The 21072-nt window shown below is 40.0% G+C and overlaps 1 protein-coding gene across 1 annotated transcript in view; it reads right to left on the reverse strand.

The window, feature by feature from the left end:
* The window catches only part of LOC130556718 (dynein axonemal heavy chain 11-like), a 45619-nt gene that overhangs the window by 10550 nt on the left and 13997 nt on the right, over positions 1 to 21072 (reverse strand). Inside the window, exons 32-66 of the mRNA XM_057337971.1 lie at positions 19973 to 20111; positions 19798 to 19890; positions 19452 to 19646; positions 19302 to 19379; positions 19050 to 19182; positions 18375 to 18502; positions 16456 to 16604; positions 16206 to 16356; positions 15993 to 16124; positions 15723 to 15896; positions 14651 to 14855; positions 13922 to 14087; positions 12785 to 12887; positions 12362 to 12601; positions 12105 to 12266; positions 11839 to 12032; positions 11575 to 11737; positions 10573 to 10696; positions 10353 to 10495; positions 10097 to 10258; positions 9597 to 9830; positions 8189 to 8335; positions 7074 to 7187; positions 6508 to 6651; positions 6050 to 6232; positions 5114 to 5215; positions 4800 to 4934; positions 4464 to 4637; positions 4143 to 4378; positions 3257 to 3379; positions 2909 to 3113; positions 2673 to 2837; positions 1670 to 1810; positions 336 to 506; positions 127 to 249 (exon numbers count right to left, since the gene is read on the reverse strand). Coding sequence (XP_057193954.1) covers positions 127 to 249; positions 336 to 506; positions 1670 to 1810; positions 2673 to 2837; positions 2909 to 3113; positions 3257 to 3379; positions 4143 to 4378; positions 4464 to 4637; positions 4800 to 4934; positions 5114 to 5215; positions 6050 to 6232; positions 6508 to 6651; positions 7074 to 7187; positions 8189 to 8335; positions 9597 to 9830; positions 10097 to 10258; positions 10353 to 10495; positions 10573 to 10696; positions 11575 to 11737; positions 11839 to 12032; positions 12105 to 12266; positions 12362 to 12601; positions 12785 to 12887; positions 13922 to 14087; positions 14651 to 14855; positions 15723 to 15896; positions 15993 to 16124; positions 16206 to 16356; positions 16456 to 16604; positions 18375 to 18502; positions 19050 to 19182; positions 19302 to 19379; positions 19452 to 19646; positions 19798 to 19890; positions 19973 to 20111 — 5431 coding nt within the window. The remainder of the gene's footprint in view (positions 1 to 126; positions 250 to 335; positions 507 to 1669; positions 1811 to 2672; positions 2838 to 2908; positions 3114 to 3256; positions 3380 to 4142; positions 4379 to 4463; positions 4638 to 4799; positions 4935 to 5113; positions 5216 to 6049; positions 6233 to 6507; positions 6652 to 7073; positions 7188 to 8188; positions 8336 to 9596; positions 9831 to 10096; positions 10259 to 10352; positions 10496 to 10572; positions 10697 to 11574; positions 11738 to 11838; positions 12033 to 12104; positions 12267 to 12361; positions 12602 to 12784; positions 12888 to 13921; positions 14088 to 14650; positions 14856 to 15722; positions 15897 to 15992; positions 16125 to 16205; positions 16357 to 16455; positions 16605 to 18374; positions 18503 to 19049; positions 19183 to 19301; positions 19380 to 19451; positions 19647 to 19797; positions 19891 to 19972; positions 20112 to 21072) is intronic.

Genomic DNA, 21072 nt, shown 5'->3' on the forward strand with positions numbered 1-21072 from the left:
GTGTGTGTGTGTGTGTGTGTGTGTGATTGCGTGTGTGTGTGTGTGTGATTGCATGTGTGCGTGTGTGTGCGTGAGTGAGTGTGTGCGTGAGTGTGTGTGCGCGCACGTGAGTGCATGCGTGTTTACTTTAACAGCGCTCCAGGTGGAGTTAGACAGGAAGTCCAGCGGGCTGCTGTAACTGTGGTCAATGTTAAAGCGCAGCAGAAAGTCCAGCTCTCGAGTGTCCACCTCCTTACTCATCAACAATAACTGATACACACACACACACAGTCAGCCAGCAAAATCTATCACAGCTTCATGTTTGTCATGTGTCAGGATGTATTATAACGTGTTACCTGAAATGTAAGATGTGCGGCGAAAGTGATTTTGTCTCTCTCAAACAATCCTCTGTTGATGTAATTGAATGTTGAGAAGGTGATGCAGTCTTTCAGCGTGTTCACACGACTCTTGACATCTGAACACACGTCTGCATTCTGTACGGCTTTATGAAACACGACGTTAAACGCCTGCGGAGAGAACATCCAACATCTCAACTCGTCAGGGTCACGATCACCCTTCTGCAAACATTTACGATATCAGATTTGCACTATACGGTTATCATGCCCATGGCGGTATTGACGCGGTATTTTGCGAAATCTTTGTAAAATGAAATCATTGGGCCTCATTTATAAAACACGAGCAGTGTGTATTTGTGTAAAAAGTTTGTAAAGTCGTTGTGACGTAAATTTTCCGATTTGTTAAAAAGTTCGTATTTTCAAAATCTTATTTGGGGATTACTGTATGCTAATTATGAATGAGCGTGCATGCGCGCCCTATTTACGAATGATTGGAATTCATTAACATACATACATTTAACTATCAAATCTGACATTTACGAGGTATTTGTGAATCCGGAGGAGAGTTTTCGGAAAGGTCTGTTTGACGCGTAAATGACTCATGTTTACTCATACTGTATATTTACGAAAGTTTCATGAATGAGGCCCAATGATTCCATCAGTAATGTTTATCTTTCATTTTGTTTACTTCATACTTGCTTACTGTTTTATCAGTTATCTGGTCAGTGAATCACACTTAAAATACAAGTTTATGGAGACTGAGACAGTTTGTAACCATTCTGATCCTTAAATTCCAAATGGGTGTGGATTTTGTACAATATTATGATGTGATATTAATTAACACGATATTCATAACCGCGTCTTTTAATATCACGGTTATTGGCAACAACGGTATATGTGACACCCCTAGTTAAAACAAGACAAACATGTAATCTGGTTTAATCATTTATAAATATAATCTCATAAATGTTAATCTGTAACGATTAAACCGGAGCAGTCAAGATGACGTGCAGTATCCAGATGAGCAATGTGTTTTCAGTTTTAACGTTTTAGGGGCGGAGCTATCTTTTTTCTCGACCAATTGCAGACATGAAGTGTTCAGGATATAAGTAACAGCCTGCGCCCTTAAATATTGAATGATTGTGTTATATCTGAAGATCAGTTTTGCACACACACACACACACGCACGCACACACACACACACACACGCACGCACGCACACTCACGCACACACACACACACGCACACGCACGCACGCACGCACGCACGCACGCACACACACGCACACGCACGCACGCACGCACACACGCACACACACACGCACACACACACACCTTGAGGGAGAACTGGTACATGGGGTTGATCTTGTTAAGGTCATTGATGATGAAGTACAGGAGAGATGCTCTGACAGCCACGGGCCGGTAGTGCTCACGCGCCTCATTTATCTTCACCTCATTAACCTTTGCTTCCAACACCTGCACAACATCACAAGCACCAGAAGAGACAAGACAAGAACAAATAAAACAACCTCTGGCTATTCCTATGTCTTACAGAATCCAGATGCAATCTTCTGAGGTAAACTGTAGCATTCTGTATTATTAACTATAGTCAAATATAACAATCTTTCCACAATACGCACTTCAATTAAACACACAATAAGAACGGAATCAGAAACACTTACTTTGAAAAGAAAATGAGAACATGTAGAAAATTGAGATGAAGAGAGCTTTTTACTGAAGTACTATGGCACTATAGTTTTGCATATTTACTATAGTAAGGTTTAAAAGACGGTAGTATCTAGGAATGTTTCTCTAGTTTACTAAAGTAAACACTAAATCATACTGTGAGAGATCACATGTGGGTCTGATCATAGCTCCGGGCTGAGGTGAAAACGTAATGCCCCGTTCACATTACAAACGACGAAGTGACATGATCCCGTTCATTTCAATGGAGAGCTGGCGACTTCCGGCGACACAAGCAGTAGCAACCGTTGGCGACGGGATGGGTCGTGTCTAGCGACGTGACAAAGCTGAGAAATGCTTAACGTTATGCAAACAAGGAGCGACTTTTGGGGGCGACAGCCAATAGGAGTGAAGATGGGGGCTAACGTGATTCTTCTTCTCTCAGCTAGCGACCTCACCGCCAACCCCTGGCCACTTGCAGTGACAAAGTCGCTTGGACTGTGAACGGGGCGTAAGACATCAGCATCTGCAAACAGCTTCACAGAAATGTGACATCGTTCGAAGTGATCATTTGCAAAGTATGAAAAGTTTGATTTCGCTGTCAGGTACCAATGAGCATGAGTCCGACCCTACAGAAGAAGCTGTTAAGTCAAACCTTCATCTCAATCTCTGCTGCCGTGTGTTTGGTGCTCTCCAGTTTCTCCACCAGAACATCATCCCCGAGGAAGTTACTCTCTGCGGCAGACAGACGGGTCAGTAACTCGTCCTCCAACTGCTTCAGCTCGATCTTAAATGTGTTCTGCTGTTTAGTCAGCTCTGACTGCACACAAAATCGTTATTATACGACACTTGATCTGAACATCTCACTAAACATGATGTCAACACACGTGCCTTGAGATGCTCCAGGTCCGGTCTCTCCAGATTCACCACCTCAGCCAGCAGCTGATCCTCCAGACCGTCACGAGTCACCGTGAAGTTTATCAGTGTGGTCTGAGCCTGAATCTCAGGTTTATAGTGAGGATTCGCCAGCTTCGTGTGCAGAATCAGACGAAAGTCTGGATGAAAATAACACTCCTTATCTCCAACTTTAATACAGCTGCAGAAACCAGACAGAAGAAATCTTTGAAGAGTCATCAGTATAGTTATATTTACAGTCAACACTGTGGCTGTCGTTAAAGATCTGTCCCACATATGTTTAGTTACTGTGTTGAAATGCTGTGTGTTGTGTTTGTCATGTACCTGCCCTTCTTGATGGTGTGACGGCCCAGCAGCGGATCAATGACGGGTTCAATGGTCTCCTCTAGATTCTCAATCAATACAGGTTTACCAGAGACCACGGCCAGTTCAATCACATCCACATACCTGCAACAACACAACACAACACAACTTCACTAAACATGATCAATCCCAAATCATCTAGACATCAACATTTTAGGCTGGTATTGAGGTTATTCTGTCATCATTTATTCATCCTCAAAATCTGCTTTCTTCTGTAAACACAATTCTCTGCCAAGACAAGCTATAGGAACACATTTAGAAAATAAGTACTGTCCAGAAAAATGCTGTGGTGGAAAAAATGTGAGAAGGAAAAGAACATTTGTTCTCGGGGCTTTTGTGTTCTCTCGCAAAACGTTTGCGTTTCCTCCGAGAAATATTGCGTTCCCTCGCAAAGACATTTGGGTAGCTCACAAATTATTGGTCTGGGAAGCTGTGAAATTATTGCCGACTTTACCAAACTCCTTGAGCACTGAACGTATTTCCTTATACTTAAGTTCAAGTTCAAAATAAAACTAAGAACCACCCCATTGTTAACGTATGGCGTTGTCTGTGATGCCGCCAGCGAGACGATAAACAGAAAGTACCCGTCCGAAGTCGCAACATGTTTTGCGAGAGAACGCACATATCTTTGTAAGGGAATGCAGTGTTTCTCAGAGGAACGCAAAAGCTTTCAAAAAAAATAAAATAAATTCCACCACCATGTCCCTTCTGGGGCATGGTGGTGGAATAAAATCCCTACACTGTTTTCAAACAGGACAAAATAAATACGGATTAAAAAAAACGTAAAGTCAATTGTGAATATTAAACGAGCATCATTCCAGATTCATCATCATGAGCGGTCACTCACCCCTTCTGTCCGAGGTTAATGACTTTGAGGCGGTTGCCATAGTGACTCCTGAGCCACTTGATGCCCTGCAGCTGAGGGTCGATGAGCAGTGGCCAGCGCTCACAGTTACTCAGTATTGTGGCGTTCTGAGTGGACATCTTATCACCCGGCAGACCTTCATTGTTCCACTTGGCAATCGTGGCGTCATCTGTTAACATGGAAACGGGATCTAATCCCTCAGTCATGGGAATCGCCACCTGAAACACGAAGCACAAACAGATTTATGCTGCATCGTCAGCATAACTTGACTTAAAGACAACATACACGAGTAAGTTTGTGTACTTTTTGTGAGCGCAGGTAAGGCATCCAGAGGTTGTGCAGGAGCTCGTGTCTGAATCTCTTTGAGAAAGAACCGGCGTATGAGATGAAGGCAGCGGTGAGGAGTACGTCTCCACACAGAGTCGACTCCTGCTCTCTGTACTGAGCCACAGAATGAACCCAGCGCACGTTTTCTGACTGAAACACACACGCACACTGCTCATCAATCAATATCAAACACACTCGGCTGTTTCTGATACAGAAGATAGTTGTGAGAAAAACACAGTTCTTTCAGCTGCCATTGAAGACAATTGTAAAGACAACATGGCTGTACATCGCGAAGGGCAGTTTTATTCCGACCTCTAAGCCCTTGACCAGACGGTTGGCCAGTTGGATTGTTGTATTGGTGCGGTTCACTTCATCCTGACAGCGCAGCTTCTCTGATGTGGCTTTCTCAAACGCCGCCTTCAGCGTGTCCAAACTACTGTCCAACTCCTGTATAACACAAACACACGTGACATCACACGGTCAATGTTCAGACACGCAACATCAGGGTTCTGCTGAGCTTTATTCCGTGATATTGACACACGCACAAAATATCAGTATCACTACTCTATTATGCAAAACATACACAATTCCATATTTGTGTGGCACATGAAGCGAGAGAGACTCACGGTGAGTTTCTTTCTGATGATGTCCAGTTTCTCGGCGGCCTCGATCAGGTCAGCGTTTGCCTGACGCAGACACATTCTCTTCACCTCCACCTCACAAAACACCTGAGAAACAGACACAAGGCAACTCGCAGACTCATCTCCACTAATAACATAATGTGTCAAATGTCCTTTCACACTGACTGGAAACTGTGAAACGTATATTTAAGCTTTTGAAATGTCCAGTGTTGTTGAGATGTCCAGTGGAGATTTACTCACGTATGTCTGAACAGAGCAGCGTGAGGGAGAGAATCAGAGAAACACACCGTCACACACAATCAAACCTGCTGAGAAATCATATTCCACTGGATCTAATGGTTATAATGGGAATTGTAGCCTATTGGTTTGAATGGAAACTATAATGGTGTCTGTGGGTCTCTACTGGTCATGTTTTCTGTTCTGTTGGTGTGATGTTATCTGGAGAATGAGAATCAATAGTTAACACTGTTCAATCGTAATGGAATAAACCCAAAACACACCACAAAAATAAATGAAATACTGGTTAACAGCTGAAGGGTCGTGATGGGATTTAAAATGAAAACCATCAGAGTTCGTTTCGTTTTGTCAGCAGACCACATTCATCGAACAATTCCCTGTGAGGTTTTCCATTTACCGTAAACACACTGTGGTGTCAAGAATGATCAGAGACGTTCTTTAGGATTCATGGGAAATATAACTTCAACAATAACCACAAACAAACATTTGAAATAAGATACTGACTTTGTGTGTAATCCAAATCTGCTAAACTGTTACGTTTTGTGTTTATTGCTTGTGTTTATTTAAAATATCACCCAATTACACAAATCCATTCCTAGAGTTCTTGATCATTGAAACTGATCTTACATTATAATATGCATATTGATTTCACAATCTTAATACTGGGCTGCAGTGTTTTCTGACCTGGTGGAATCGGATGATGTTGATGACCCAGGCACAGAGACCGGCCGCCGCAGATGATTTCAGACGCACAAAATCCGGGTTAAAATCCGGATCGCTCAGATACTCGTCTTTGATCACACGTACTGTAGCTTCAGGGATGTGTTCTTTATCAAAATTCATCAGCGTCTGCAGAAAATCATCAACCTAACAAAATAAACCCACACACACAAACATCTGTTAAACGTTCATCTTTGACATCTTAAACTTCGAATTCAATATCAGACCGTTTTTTAATGCTCCAATTTGAGTATTCGAAACATCACTTACAGAAGAATGAAATGTTCAGAAGTCTTATTTCATTTTCAGGATGAATCTACAAGGCCAAAAACAGTTTGCCCATTGCTAACGTTAAATGTCAGTAGAATAAAAACACGTGACACACCGGAGGCTAAATCTGTGTGTTTAAATGTCACGCTCACTTTACTCATGACGACTTTACAAGCCTTCCAGCTCCGGTCTTTAGGAATCCGGCCGTTAGGAGCCAAAAGAACCAGAACCGCCGCAGAAACGTTCGTCACGATGACCGGAGGGTTCGGAAACGTCCGCAACTCTGTTAGATTCAACTAGACACACACAAATGAAACCAGCGCACACATTTAAAAAGCATTTGCATTGTGAAACTTGGCGATTTGGATTCAACAATTCATCTAAACACCACACACACACACACACACACACACACACACACACACACACACACACACGCACAGCACGCACCCGGCACGCGACCGCACGCACACACACACACACACACACGCACAGCACGCACGACGCACGCACGCACGCACGCACGCACACATCTGCGCCCACCGCACACGCACACAGCACGACACACACCACACACACACACACAGCACACACACACACACACACACGCACACACACACACACGCACAGCACGCACGCACACACACACACACACACACGCACAGCACGCACGCACAGCACGCACGCACAGCACGCACGCACACACACACACACACACCCTGTTGAGTGTGTTGAGCGCTGCATTAGCCGCCTGTAAAGCCGGTTCAGCCTTCGCCAGATCCACTTCAGTCTCCTGCTGCTGTTTGGTCACTTCTGCTTGAATCACTTCTACCTGATACACACATTTATGATCATCATCACCAGTCACACTTGAATAATAATGGTAACACTTTACATTAGGGTTCCCTTTATAAAGCATTTCTAAATGTGTTCATTTATGATTAATAAGTCATTTACAAATGCATTATAAAGTAGTTATAACTGCATATATAAAAAGGATTCTAACAAAATAGTGAGCCATTTTTAACTCACATGTTATAAATGCTTAATAAATGTGAATATTTAACAGGCATCCACTTTTCCATGCACTTTCATGGGCTGTCAATACATCTAAATATATGACTCACATCAGAGGTGTAGCCTTGTGAGCAAGCATTCTGTTTCTACAATAAATAATAACTAAATGTTTTCTGGTTTTGATTAACTATTGGAAGTAATTGAATCATTAATAAAACATCAAGTTTACAACAACCTTTGTGTTAAAAAGTGAACAAAAGTTTGATGAATTTATCTTGGTAAGCAAGAAAAAACGGCTTTGGATAAGCATCATGATCTGAGGGCATTCTGGAGGGCACCGGAAGACATTGGGAATCGGATCAGGTAAGCAACATGGTTTGAAAAGTGACATAAGATGTGAAATATACAATAATAAGAAAAACCAACATAACACCCCACAGTCTCCCGTCTGACGGCCTATTTTGCGAACAACATCAAGATAATAATGAATCTGCTTTCAAGTCAAATAAATAATGAATAAATACATTTATTAAGCATTTATAACATGTGAGTTAAAAATGACACTATTTGGCAGGTATTTCGTTAGAATCCCCCTTTTTTATTTACGCAGTTATAACCGCTTTATAATGCATTTGTAAATGACTTACTAATCATTAATGAACACATTTATAAATGCTTTATGAAGGGAACCTTAATGTAAAGTGTTACCATAATAATTAATAATAATAAACTCATTCATATGAATAAACATGTAATATATCAGAATACATTAAAGTGGTATTGTTAAATGGTTTTGTTGTGTTGTGTGTGTCTCACTCTCTGTTCTTCAGTGTCTGCAACACTTCTCTCTTGACTGAGTTTCTCGCTCTGTTGTCCGATCTTAGCGATGAGAGCTTCAGTATCAGTGTTTCTCAGCTGTAACTCCACCTCCTGTATGGCCAATTTAGCCTTCAAATCCTCCACCTGACACACACACACACAGACAGAAACGTTACGTTACTTTACGTTGCGTTACTTTGCGTGACGTTGTTACTTTACGTTGTGTTACTTTGCGTGACGTTACGTTACTTTACGTTACGTTACTTTGCGTGACATTACGTTACTTTACGTTACGTTACGCTATGCTACATTGCGTTATGTTACAATACATTACGTTACTTTCCTTTGCGTAACTTTACGTCACCTTACTTTACTTTACTTGATATGATTGGTAAATATTGCTTTTCTTTCTGCTTCTGTTAGAAATGCACAGCTTTGTTAAATGCGTTGACATCATTTCCAGTCAAACCAGACGTATAACTTGTCATGGGGACTTATATAACCAGAAACCATATCATCTAAACTGAAGTTTTTTTGTTTGAATATGTTAGCCTTAAGGATATTTGTAAACTCCAAAAGATTATCAAAATTCAAATTCAATAGATTTAAGTTTCACTTAACTTTTACTTTTGTCAATAGACCGTTTCATCGGAAGTGCACGCTGGGACTGCAGTCAATTTCCGGTCTGTGTTTTATTATATAATTATTCATATTTTATTCAATTTATGTTAATATCAATTTATATTATTATTTTATTGTATAATAATTGTATTAAAAAATTCCTTTGATTAAATAAACAATTTGTTGAATGGGTCCTGTAGTTTGGACGCATTTAAAGAATCCGTATGGTACACTGACATCTAGCGGTCGAGCTTGGTATCGCAGTCGAAATTCAAAATATTGGAGAGACAAGTTTAGCCAAGTAACGCTTCTCGGTTTCTTTTGCTTGTTATCAGAAATAATCTACAGGCGCTCTATTGTTTGTGAATGTGTACCGGAAGTAAACTGCAGCTCACGAACGCACGCATGCGCAGTCACTTTTGTTTATGTTGTCACTTTGAAACCCTCTATATGGATCAATTGATCAACGTCTCTGACATCATTCTGCACTTCAGCTTCTTGTTAGATTTCAGGCTGTGAGGTAAACTAAACTCTATTTGCTATTTTAAAAGAGGGAGGAGCCAGTCAATAGGTATCAAAAACTTCCTGTTTCAGTGAAAATGACGTCAATGCATCAAACAAAGTTGTTCAGTTCAGACACTTCAGGGGGTCTTTAGGAGTAACATATTCATACTAAAAGCCAAAAAACTTCCATTTTGATTTATGGGGACTTTTATAAAGTGCTATGAGATTACAGTAACACGCAGTGATAATAAGAGCAGGGACAGAGCTGAGTTGTGTTGACCTGTGATGCGGTGGTCAGTAATTTCTGCAGGCCGTTCTCCAGACGCTCCATCTTCTGACTGAGTTCTCTTCTCTTTGACCCCAGCAGGTTGCCGTAGAGCTTCATGAACTCCAGGAAACTCTTGGGTGTTGTGTAATTGAAGCGCTTCTCATTCTGCTGGTATTTCACGCTCACCTCGTTGACAGTAGTGTGAGCGAACGAGATGAAGTCACTGATGGACACTCGCACCGCCGGCTACACCACAGAAACACACGTCTGGATTAATCACAATCACGTCTCTTCATTGTGTTTTAACTAACGGACATGCTATAAAGTACATAATATAACTTTATAGTATGCAAGATGAATCAGAATTATTTCTTAAGTCTTAGTATTTTGAAAGCAGTGTGCCTGGTGAATAATCAAAGCCTACATCCATGCACACTTTTCCATCAAATCATGAGTATTAGAAGTATGTGAAGAAGTATGCAGCCATGTCAACTGCTCGAACTGTGTCTTACGTCCAGGCCGGGGATGTTCTGTATGAAAGTGCTGCTGACCGAGTGCAGTGCATGCTGGGGCCAGGGATGAAACCAGTCGATGGCGGTGCAGTTCACCAGTGCCGGAAACTTCCGAGCACGCGTGCGAAGAGTGAAGCCCACCGGAGAGAAACACAGCACCACCTACAGCGGAGGAGGGGCATGACGTCACAACATTATCAGTGAGAAAAACGGATTCAAACGATAGTTTGTGCAAACACAGATATGAAGTGAACACCTTTAGTTGTCTGCGTATGCGGTCAATGAAGAAGTCCCAGCAGTTCTCACGCGTGTCCAGTAAACCCAGCGCTCGCAGCTCCACACGGATGGAAGACACGATCATGTCAACCTCCTCCTCGCTGAACAGGTCAGGAATATCTCCTGACAGAAAGAGAGAGAGTCAATGACAGGCCTACGGAGGGTTGGAGGTGAATGCGAGGTGAGTTTGCGTTGTGTACCTGATGCCAACATGTCATTTATCAGCACCAGAAATCTTTCATCGGGAATCTGAGCATCTGTGTGCAGGAAGATGGTACCGATGTTCTTCACTCCAACCTTGATGTACAGAGCAGCTATATCACTCTACACACAGAGACAGAGAGAAAACAAACGTTATAAATCTGTACGGAATAAAAAAAGATCATCTGAATAAATGTCCATACCGAAACCTCCAGGGGGAATCTGGTGCTTCCTCTATTAACACTTGTAAAATCAATAGCATGGAATATCTATTTTCTGTATTATAGAGATTTTCAGTAACAAAAATATATACACTACCAGTCAAAAGTTTTCCAACACTTGAATAAAACGTGACCCTCCATAAGTCTTAAGTAGCACGGGAATTTTTGTGTCAATAGCCAACAAAACGTTGTACGGGTCAAAATTGTGGATTTTTCTTTTATGGCACAAATCATTAGAACATTAAGTAAAGATCATGTTCCATGAAGATATTTTGTCAATTTTCTACCGTAAATATATCAAAAAATAATAATAGTAATTAATATGTAAAATAAATAAGCAATATGCTATGCTAAGGACTTCATTTGGACAACAAAGGCGATTTATTTTCTCAATACGTTTTTGTTTTTGCACCCTCAGATTTTTAAATAGTTGTCTCTTGGCCAAATATTGTCCTATCCTAACTATCCTAACTTTCAGATGATGTAATAATCTCAATTTTGAAAATTGACACATAAAACGGGTCTCATTCATTTGCATAAAATGTTTAGCACAGATTATATGTTTATTTGTCAAATCTGTTATTGTCATATTAAAGCGGATCTCTCATTCTTTAAACAAACGTAATTCTTCTGAAAATCCATAAAGGTCCGTTTTAAAAACTTTTTGTTTTTTATAAAGTTTTTACACACGTCATGTGCAGCTGTTTTGAGGTTAGCACAAGGAGTTAAAGCAGGAAACTGTGCAAAACACAAAAGAAATGGAATGAAATGTGAATGTACCCTCAGGTCGCTGATGCCGTAGCCTTTGCGCAGTGTGATCTGAAACACTTCCAGTCCGCTGAGAAAGGCAGCGAGTCGACAGAGACTCTGTTTCCCACTTCCACCCACGCCGATCAGCAACGTGTTCCCCACAGGAGACTCCAGAATACGACTGATCCTACAACTACAAAGAAAGACTTACACATTCATGTCACGATAACCTCATTCAGACAGACCGGTCGACGTTAAATCTGACTTTACGGGAATGAGTTTTTGCATTCTCACATGTGTTGCATGGCCTCCTCGAACAGCACCAGGTTCATGTCAGAATGCAGTTCATTGTGATGCTCCAGCGCGTCCGTCAGCGTCTTCTGAAGCTTCTCCAGATCCGTCACCTGTGCGTACCGCGGCTCGCCCTTACCGTGAGCGAAGTGAAAATAGATCAACGGCTGGTTGATGAAGATCGACTCGTCGATGCCCTACAGAGACAGACAGAGTCATTGGGTTTACAGGTCAGGTGACTCCGCGGCGTCTGGAGACGTTCTGCTCACCTCAAAGTATCTCTTGCCCGTGTCCAGCAGGATCTTGTTGAACAGCTCCACATCTTTCTCCTCCATGAGTTTATCTGAATATACTCGAGAGGACTCGTGTAGCCACAGGTGCACCAGATCTATGGGGTAGCGCACCTGCTCCGGCAGAGCGAAGAGAATGCCCTGCACACGCACACCAAACACCATCATTTATAAATGCATTGTGTTCCTGAGACTCCGACCATATACAGTACACCTCTGAATGCATTCCTTGACACCTGGAAGATGTTGGAGATGTCTCTGAGGTTGAAGATGTAGTGGAAGCGAATGGCAGTGGGCAGAAAGTTCTGGTTCATTTTCTGATGAAGACAGATGGCGGCCTGCACCAGCGTGCTGACCATACGACTCACACCGTAACTGTAACCGCCCTGCTGGAAGTGACCGCTCAGAATACTGCTGTATATAGTGCTCAGAGCCTCAGCGCCGGGGAAATGAACGGCAAACACGGAGAAATGCCTCTGAAGAGAACGAGAATGCATGTAGTTACATATGACTTTTTCATGACGTCAGGATTCATTAAAGACGATTGGGTCTTCTCGTTACATAAGAAGATATGTATTGGTTGTTACCACTGTACCGGGTTGGATAAGTATCGAATGTAACAGTTTCCTGCATTGATGTTTAATGCTTGCTATGGTTACCTGGAGTCGAGGGTTGACGGAGAAGCTGCCCGCGGTCGGGTTCATGCAGGTGATGTACTGACAGTTATGAATCTCCTTGAGCACCAGCTTCTGACGGTCATACCTAACAAACACACATCAAAAATATTCATATTAAAAGATGCGTCACTGCCATTGAAATGAACGGGGAGGAACGCAACGCTCAATATGGCCGCCCAAGCAAAGCTTTGCGCATGCGTAGTATCTAAATCAACATGAAAAAGACTTTTTAAGCGCATATTTGATCATAGGAAACAAATGTTATGGTACAGTTTATGTCATTTTTAAATGTTGTTTTTAAATGTGTAGTTTAATTAGGATATGTCAGTAATATCAGTATTCCCCATGCACGTCTTGTTTGAATTACGTAATAACTCACCTAACGGCCCAGAGAAGCGTTGCAAAGATGGCCGCCGAGTGGCACGACTTCCCTAAATGGACTTTGCACACGTGCTCACACAGGTTAAAAAAGTGTGTTTAAAAGTCTGTGTATGAAATGAAGAGTTTGGTTACAAAATTAGATCAAGTCTTTCCAAAATCTGTTTTTTTCATTGTGCATTCCAATTAATATCGATCAAACTGCAGTTGGTTTGTTTTGATTTAAGCCATAGTAACTAAAAAAATACAGCTAACTAGCACAATAAACACAATAAAAACATGATAACATGATTTTTGAATTTGTTTACATTTTGGAACCAAACTCTTCAAATGTATCAGCATCTAGTGGTGAGGTTGCGAATTGCAACCAACGGCTCACTCCTCCCCTCCCTTTCGAAGCACTACGGTGGCTAACACAGAACTAAGAAATCGTCACTTTTTCTCTTCATCGCTGAATGAGATTACGTATTTACGACATACGCTCTGTAGAGCAGTTTGTCTGTTTAGGGCCACTGTAGAAACAACATGGTGACTTCCATGCAAGCGGACCCGCGGTGTATGTAGGTAAAAATAACTCATTCTAAGGTAATAAAAACGTAATGCTTCATTATGTAAAGTCTCTGAACACATAGTTATGTTTATTATATTGCATTTCTTTCAATAGATCCTCCAAAAAATGACACACTGCACCTTTAAAGAGGAGTTTTTAATTAGTCCCAGTCGGATGTTTGAGTGTCATACCAGTGAGAGTAGTCCAGGTGTTGTCTAATAAGGGTGTGAGGTTGGACAGTGCCGTAGGCATCAACCTCAGGCATGTTCAGATCATCCACAAAGTAGATGAGCTTTTTAGTGCCGGGAGGAGCGAAGTTTCGTCCCGCTCTCTTCTCCAGCGGCTTCTCCAGCACACCTACATAAACACAAGACACAACCTTCATCTGTGGGTTTATTAGTGTGGGTTTATCAGTGTTGGGCTAGTTACTCTGAAAAAGTAATTAATTACTAGTTACACATTCAATAGTGTAATTAGATTACTATACAAATTACTCTCTAGACAAAGTATTTAATTACTTATTACTAATTACTTTCTATATCCTACATCAACCTTGATGAGTTCAGTGATTCAAGGATAGACACGAATCGGCTCTTTTAATTCATTCAAATAAATCATATAAAACTACATAAAGTAGTATTATTAACTGACCAAAGTATTACAAGTGTGAGAATTATACATTAAAGCACAGATTTTAAAGTTAGACTTTGAATTTTGATGTCAGTTCCACTATTGCACACACACATATATTACATAGTATTTAGTTGAATGACATCAGAAGTAACTGTAATTAAATTACAGAAAAATTTTGATTAATCCTTCACTTTACTTTCTCAAGGGAAAAGTAATTAAATTACAGTAACTAATTACAACTAGTTACACCCAACACTGGTGTTTATGACGTCCATCCTCTCACTTACGCTGTAACATGGCTGAGGTCGTGTAGTAATTGAACGGCACTTTGGTCACCATGAATTCCTCCTTGAGTTTGGAGATTTTGTCCCAGACCAGGACGGTTTTTCCCACACCAGCGTTTCCCACCAGCATCACCGGTTTACCTTTCTGCACGAGTAACTCAATGAAGTACGTCAGACAGATGGTCTCAGCCGAGTGAACCAACATCGTCTGAACACACGCACAAGACACAAAATCATATCGTGTGAATATTAGAATTCTGCATAATAGAAAGTTACACTAAAACATAGACTGGCCCAAAAAGTATTTGGACACAACATATCTGATTGGTTAAAGAAACGTAAAAAAATTGGAATAGTCTAGCTAGTATTCAATGTTGAAATGAAAAAACATTTAATAAAAACACATCTGGTTGGGATATATTTTTAGGGCCAATTAATTCCAGTATTGGGTATACGTAACTAGTTACTAAGTCATTAGTTACTGTAATTTAATTACTTTTCCCTTGAAAAAGTAAAGTAAGGGATTACTCAATTTTTTTGTAATTTATTTACAGTTACTTCTGATTCGCTTAATAGGACTAGGTGTTATAATCCCACTATTTCAGTAATTAATTTAATGATGTAATTAAGATAAATACTTTGTGTAATATACTGTATTTGTGTGCAATAGTGGAACTGACATCAAAATTCAAAGTCTAACTTTAAAATCCGTGCTTTAATGTATAATTCTCACATTTGTAATACTTTGGTCAGTTAATAATACTACTTTATGTAGTTTAATATGATTTATTTGAATGAATTAAAAGAGCCGTTTCATGTCTATCCTTGAATCGCTTAACTCATCAAGGTTGATGTAGGATATAGAAAGTAATTAGTAATAAGTAATGAAATACTTTTCGGAGAGAGTCATTTGTACAGTCATCTAATTACACTATTGAATATGTAATAAGTAATTAATTACTTTTTCAGAGTAACTTACCCAACACTGATTAATTCATGTAAAACCACACAAAAATGATCAATGTGAACTAAAAGTATACAGGTTCAAGTATTTTCTGTTTTGTTAAGAGTTGACCTGTAGCGGGACGTCAGGCTCCAGCTCAAACAGAGGTGTGCGCTCGCTCCACGGGCTGAAGCGTTTAGTGTTGGGGTCGATGTAGTAATCGAACACAGAGCCCTGAGACGGAAACTTCACAGCTCTCATTTCTTTACACCACCAGCGGCTAAACTCTGAACGATAATCTATCAGCTGAGAGAGAGAGAGAGAGAGAGAGAGAGAGAGAGAGAGTGAGCATCACGATGTGAAGGTCACATCATCAAACAAGGCTCAAGAGGATGAACTGACATGATCCTGAAACAGAGCTCCTCCAAAAGCCCAGACACACGCAAACACAAAGTAGATCTCATAGAGTTCTCGAGGAGAGTCAGGAGGAGTGTTTTCATCCGTCAGCAGACAGTCCAACAGACAACACAGCGTCTGAAACAACACACAAACAGAAGAGGATTTACTCTAAGAGTTGAGATTTAACCCGCGAGTGTGTGAATGTGCGTCTCTGACCTGCACTAGACTGGTCTCAGGGATGGGCGTGATGGTCTTCAGGTTACATCTCACCTGTTCCAGACAGTACGGCACGTACTTGTCAAACAAGATTGTGAGGTTAGCTCGCTCTGATTGGGCGTGACGGGTGTCAATCCAGCTCGTCACGTACCTGTCAATCAAAATGATGGGATGAGCATCAAAACATTCACTGAATTAATGAAGAAGCGTGAAATGGTTCAGAGAATCATCCAGCAGTGTTTAAACTTACGAACTCCAGGCCAGATCCTGAGGGTTCACGTACAGAATTCCGGCCCTGGATACGGTTGCCGGGGTGGCAGCCTTCAGGTGGCTGATCTCGAACAGCAAGCGCATGGAAGGAGTTAATGAAATGCGTTCATTACTGGCCAGCGTTAGCACCTACACATTCATGTAAACAAACACACAGTTACTACATAAAAACATTACTAACTTAAAAAGCAACGATTAATTTCTCCACCGATAGCCGATTATGCAGGGTTATATCTGCCGATACTGATTCTGAAGATTAAATGAATATTTCTTAACTTTCTAAATGTTAATAGTTCATATAAAGACTATTAATATTGCACACCAAACTGGTGCTGTTCTTATCATTTTCTATATACCGAGCACAAATTCATTGCCTTTTATCAACTGTTAACGATTATTGGCCGATATATCGGTGCATCTCTACTACTATTAACTTGCAACGGGGGGTGTGCCTATTGTCATAGGCTACTTGTTGTGAAAACAAGAATATGCGTAATAAAACACAAACATGAGTAAAGATCTCCCACATTAAAATGTAAGTACAATTACTATTTATACGAGCATGTTTTCTATACCTGTATAAACTGTACATGACTGTACAGCAAATGTAACAGACTTTATTGCAATTAATTTTCTAATTAGCTTTTGTACTTATTTTTTGATGTTTTGTGGGTTTAATTATGTATAAAGTCAGCTCTTCCTGACTTACAAAACGGGGACTCTTATTTTGACGGGAGTGCGCTGACGGTTACAGTTTATCAAAGTTTCTAAGATTTACCAGTTTATTATGCACCCCCAAAAAGGCATACGGTCTGTGTATATTTGTTTATTGTCATCTTAAGTGTTTTGTGTAATTCGTTGTGTAAATGCAGATAATGTGACGGAGGAGAGTTACATCAGTAGTTTGGCCATCATCTGGACGGGGTCCGCTACATCAAATATTGACGATTTTTTAAAGTGACATTTATATCTTACAACATTACATAAACACATGAATATGACACTGTGCGCATGTTAAAAGCAATAAAATATGCATATATAAAAAATAATTTAATAACGTATTCAACAGACGGCGCCTGCACCATCTCTCTATCCATCAAGAGTCTCTGATCTGGAGATATCATCATGATGACCAAATTACACAATTAAATCATTATTTGTGAACTTTACTACTTCTGTCCCTTCCCTCCGTTATGAAGATATAAATTGGTCATTTGTGTAGTCAGTCAGTCCCACAAAAAATGTTTTAACAAATAAAGTTGAAGAAATATCTATAGATGTTACCCTGTCAAATTGTTTTTACAGAGATTTAGAATAACATTGACACGTTTTGTTCATTTTGTGAGGCTGCATCTGAAACTGTGAATCATTTATTTTGGGAGTGCTCTTTTACTCGCGCTTTTTGGTGTAATGTGAATACTTAAACTGTCCTTAATATTTTTTGTGATTTTTCCTTATATTACAGACTTATTCTTTTTGGATTTTTTACTAATGACAGGAATTTGATCAAAGCTAGATTTTGTATAAATGTACTTTTATTTATTTGAAAGTTTTATGTTCACAAATGTAAATTTACAAAAAGTAAACCTCATTTTAACGTCTTCAAACAAGAGTTGAACTTATATCTAGATACAATTTCAAGATCTACAAATAGGAAAGCAATTAAAACAATTAGAATGTGTACGTTGTTTAATATTTGTAATTAATATGCTGTAGTCTGTCTGTACCCCCCCCCCCCTCTACTCTCTCTCTCTCTCTTCCCTTAATATATTTGCATATTCCTGTGTCTATTTAAATGCTGTAATGCTGTTTGTAGTTTGTAAGGAAAGCTAATTGTATATTTTCTATGTTCAAATGCTATTAAAAAATACAAATGAAAAAAACATCATGATGATCAACCTTGTTATCATCCATGACAGTGTTGAGAGATTCAATCCACATGGGGTCGATGTCTCCATCCAGAACAATCCACTTGGGTCCATCATGAGATACAGAAGAGAGTTCTCTCATAGTGGAGGAAAACAGACCTGAAACACAAACAAACAACAAAGTACTTTAAGGTCTCACGAACAGGTTGTTTTTTTCTATCATAGTCGAGATGTTTCTATTGACTACATCCCCATATCAATTGCATTTGATCAATTCAATTCAAATCCATGTGTTTCTATAGCACTTTTTTACAATTTTGCATTGCAGTAAATGTGTATTAGTCCCGATACTAGTGATGAAAGAAAATAATATAATAAAATATATATATATAATATACATATATATGTTATAATATAAAAACTGTGAAATTATAAAATACTGCATATAGACTACATGGTATTATTTCATTAAATGTCAAATGATCATGTTGAGGACCTCCTCCAAATGAAGGTCATACATCATCAACAAACGTTTTTATTTTTACCTATGGAGACAATGTTTAACTTTTTTTAACCAACAATTTCTTTTGAATGTCCTTATTCACACACATATGACTGAAAACAGAAATGAGGAATTACACACACTCACGCATTAAAAACAGATCGAAACCCACACACACACACACACACACACACATGAACAGACCGTCCTTCCATTCTCGTGTGGCCGGATGCAGGAATCCGAACAGTTCATTGGTTGTGACAGCTTTAGGGTTGATGTCCGTCCAGATGGGCTTTAGTTTCATGTTGGAGTATGTCTTATGAAGCGTCTTCAGAATCTGACACACAAACAACACAAATCTGTCTAACTAATAATGTGTAAAGAACAACGAAAGCCCAGAACATTACATAATGATGTTTCCAGAAAGACCTCTCCGTGCGACATCATTGGTCTGACCTGACTCTTTCCTGTCCCGGCTCCGCCCACAACAAACACCGAGTGTCTGACCGTCAACAGCTCCTCCAGCTGAGTCACCTGAGAGAAGAGAAACCATGAAATGTCATCACACATCCGTACAGTTGTCACACACACGGCAGACACGCAAACCTTCAGTATGAAGTTCTCCTCGGGCTGCAGGTGAAGCTCAGTGACCGACTGCCGTACGTTCTGCTCCAGCTGGTGGTCTCTCTTACGCGGGATGTCCAGAAGCGGGAACAGGTCGCTGATCAGTCCCAGGAAGATCGGCACGTCACTCGTCACGACCTTCGGCAGGTTAAAGTCCCTCAGCGCCCGCATCAGCACCTGAGAAAACACGAGAACGATGCTGAAACATTGCTGTAGTAGTGTAGATATTCGACATATTGTAAACGGTATTATTCTTATGATTCACTACATGTTATAGTAAACTTTACAGGAATGTGCCATAATGTAAAGAGACAATTCCCATGAGCACCTGCTCTTCAGGACGACTTCTGTCTTCTCTCTTCAGCGATCCGGCCACAACCAGAACTGACTTTATAGCCCTCAGACCCCAGTCGTAATGATCCTACAACAGTCAATGACATCAACGATCGCACAATAATAACGTCTTTGTGTGCGTTTATGAATGTGTGTTGTGTGTTGCGCACCTGTTTGGAGAGCAGTTCTTTACACAGTGTGTAGAGACTGATGAACTTGCGTGCGAGCAGACGTGCATCAATAAAACCTTCAGCCACCAACATGATCTCACAGATCAATTCATAATCAGGAATCACCATCGCACACGGCCTGTCGCACACAGACAAACACCCTGTTAATATGATTAATCACACTTAATATTATAACCAGTGTGGAGAGAGATACCGCAAACGATTTAGTCAACATTGTATTTGAATTACTCAGTTAAAACACGGTTTAGAAAGTAATTGCATTATACTCATTAATAATTCAAGTTCATATCAACCTCGAGCACAAGGACAACCAAAACAAAAACTCAAACTCTTAAATTAAACATTACCTGTAACAAGCTATAAACATTACACTTTGGGTTTCATTTCAGATTAAATCAAAATAAACTGATTTCTGGGGCATTTCTGACTCATTTTGATGCAAACGAACTTAACACCGTGCCCTAAACAGATGCGATGTGAATATAGACATTTTTATAAAAATATAGACTTCTGTTAAAGTCCCAGTGAACTTAAAAAATGACGATGCCTATTTTTTCGTGAATTATTGCGATAGTTTGTCGATGTGGGTCATTCTCTTTTTATAATTCGTGTGCCCTCATAATCTTCAGTTAAAATCTGAAAATGCACTTCTTCCTGTAGTGACTGTCCATCTTAAATGACGTATGTTAGACGGCTTGGGCGGAGCATCAGTTGACTCCTCCCCTTCAACTGTCAGTCTGCTGCCAGTTCCATTTCAAAATGCAACGGCTGTTTTTATACATCCAATCAAATCGCAGAGAAAGACGAAAGCCACACCCACTATTTTTCTCATTCAAAATTCAATTTCACTCAGAAATGCGTCAAAATACAGAAGTAAAAACGATCGCAAATTCCAGTTCACGGGGACTTTAATGACAAAAAGCCTGATAACATATTACAGCTTTGTTTTTCGTTTTATTGTAGTTATTAGCTTTTATTTTTTTATATTTTCAATTCATGTTAATTTTAGTTTAATTTTCTGTAATTTTGTTTTGTGCTTTTGCCCTTTTATTCTTTACTTTTTTATTGCATTCACATTT

The sequence above is a fragment of the Triplophysa rosa genome, linkage group LG7 (assembly GCF_024868665.1).
Source record: "Triplophysa rosa linkage group LG7, Trosa_1v2, whole genome shotgun sequence".
Classification (NCBI taxonomy): domain Eukaryota; kingdom Metazoa; phylum Chordata; class Actinopteri; order Cypriniformes; family Nemacheilidae; genus Triplophysa; species Triplophysa rosa.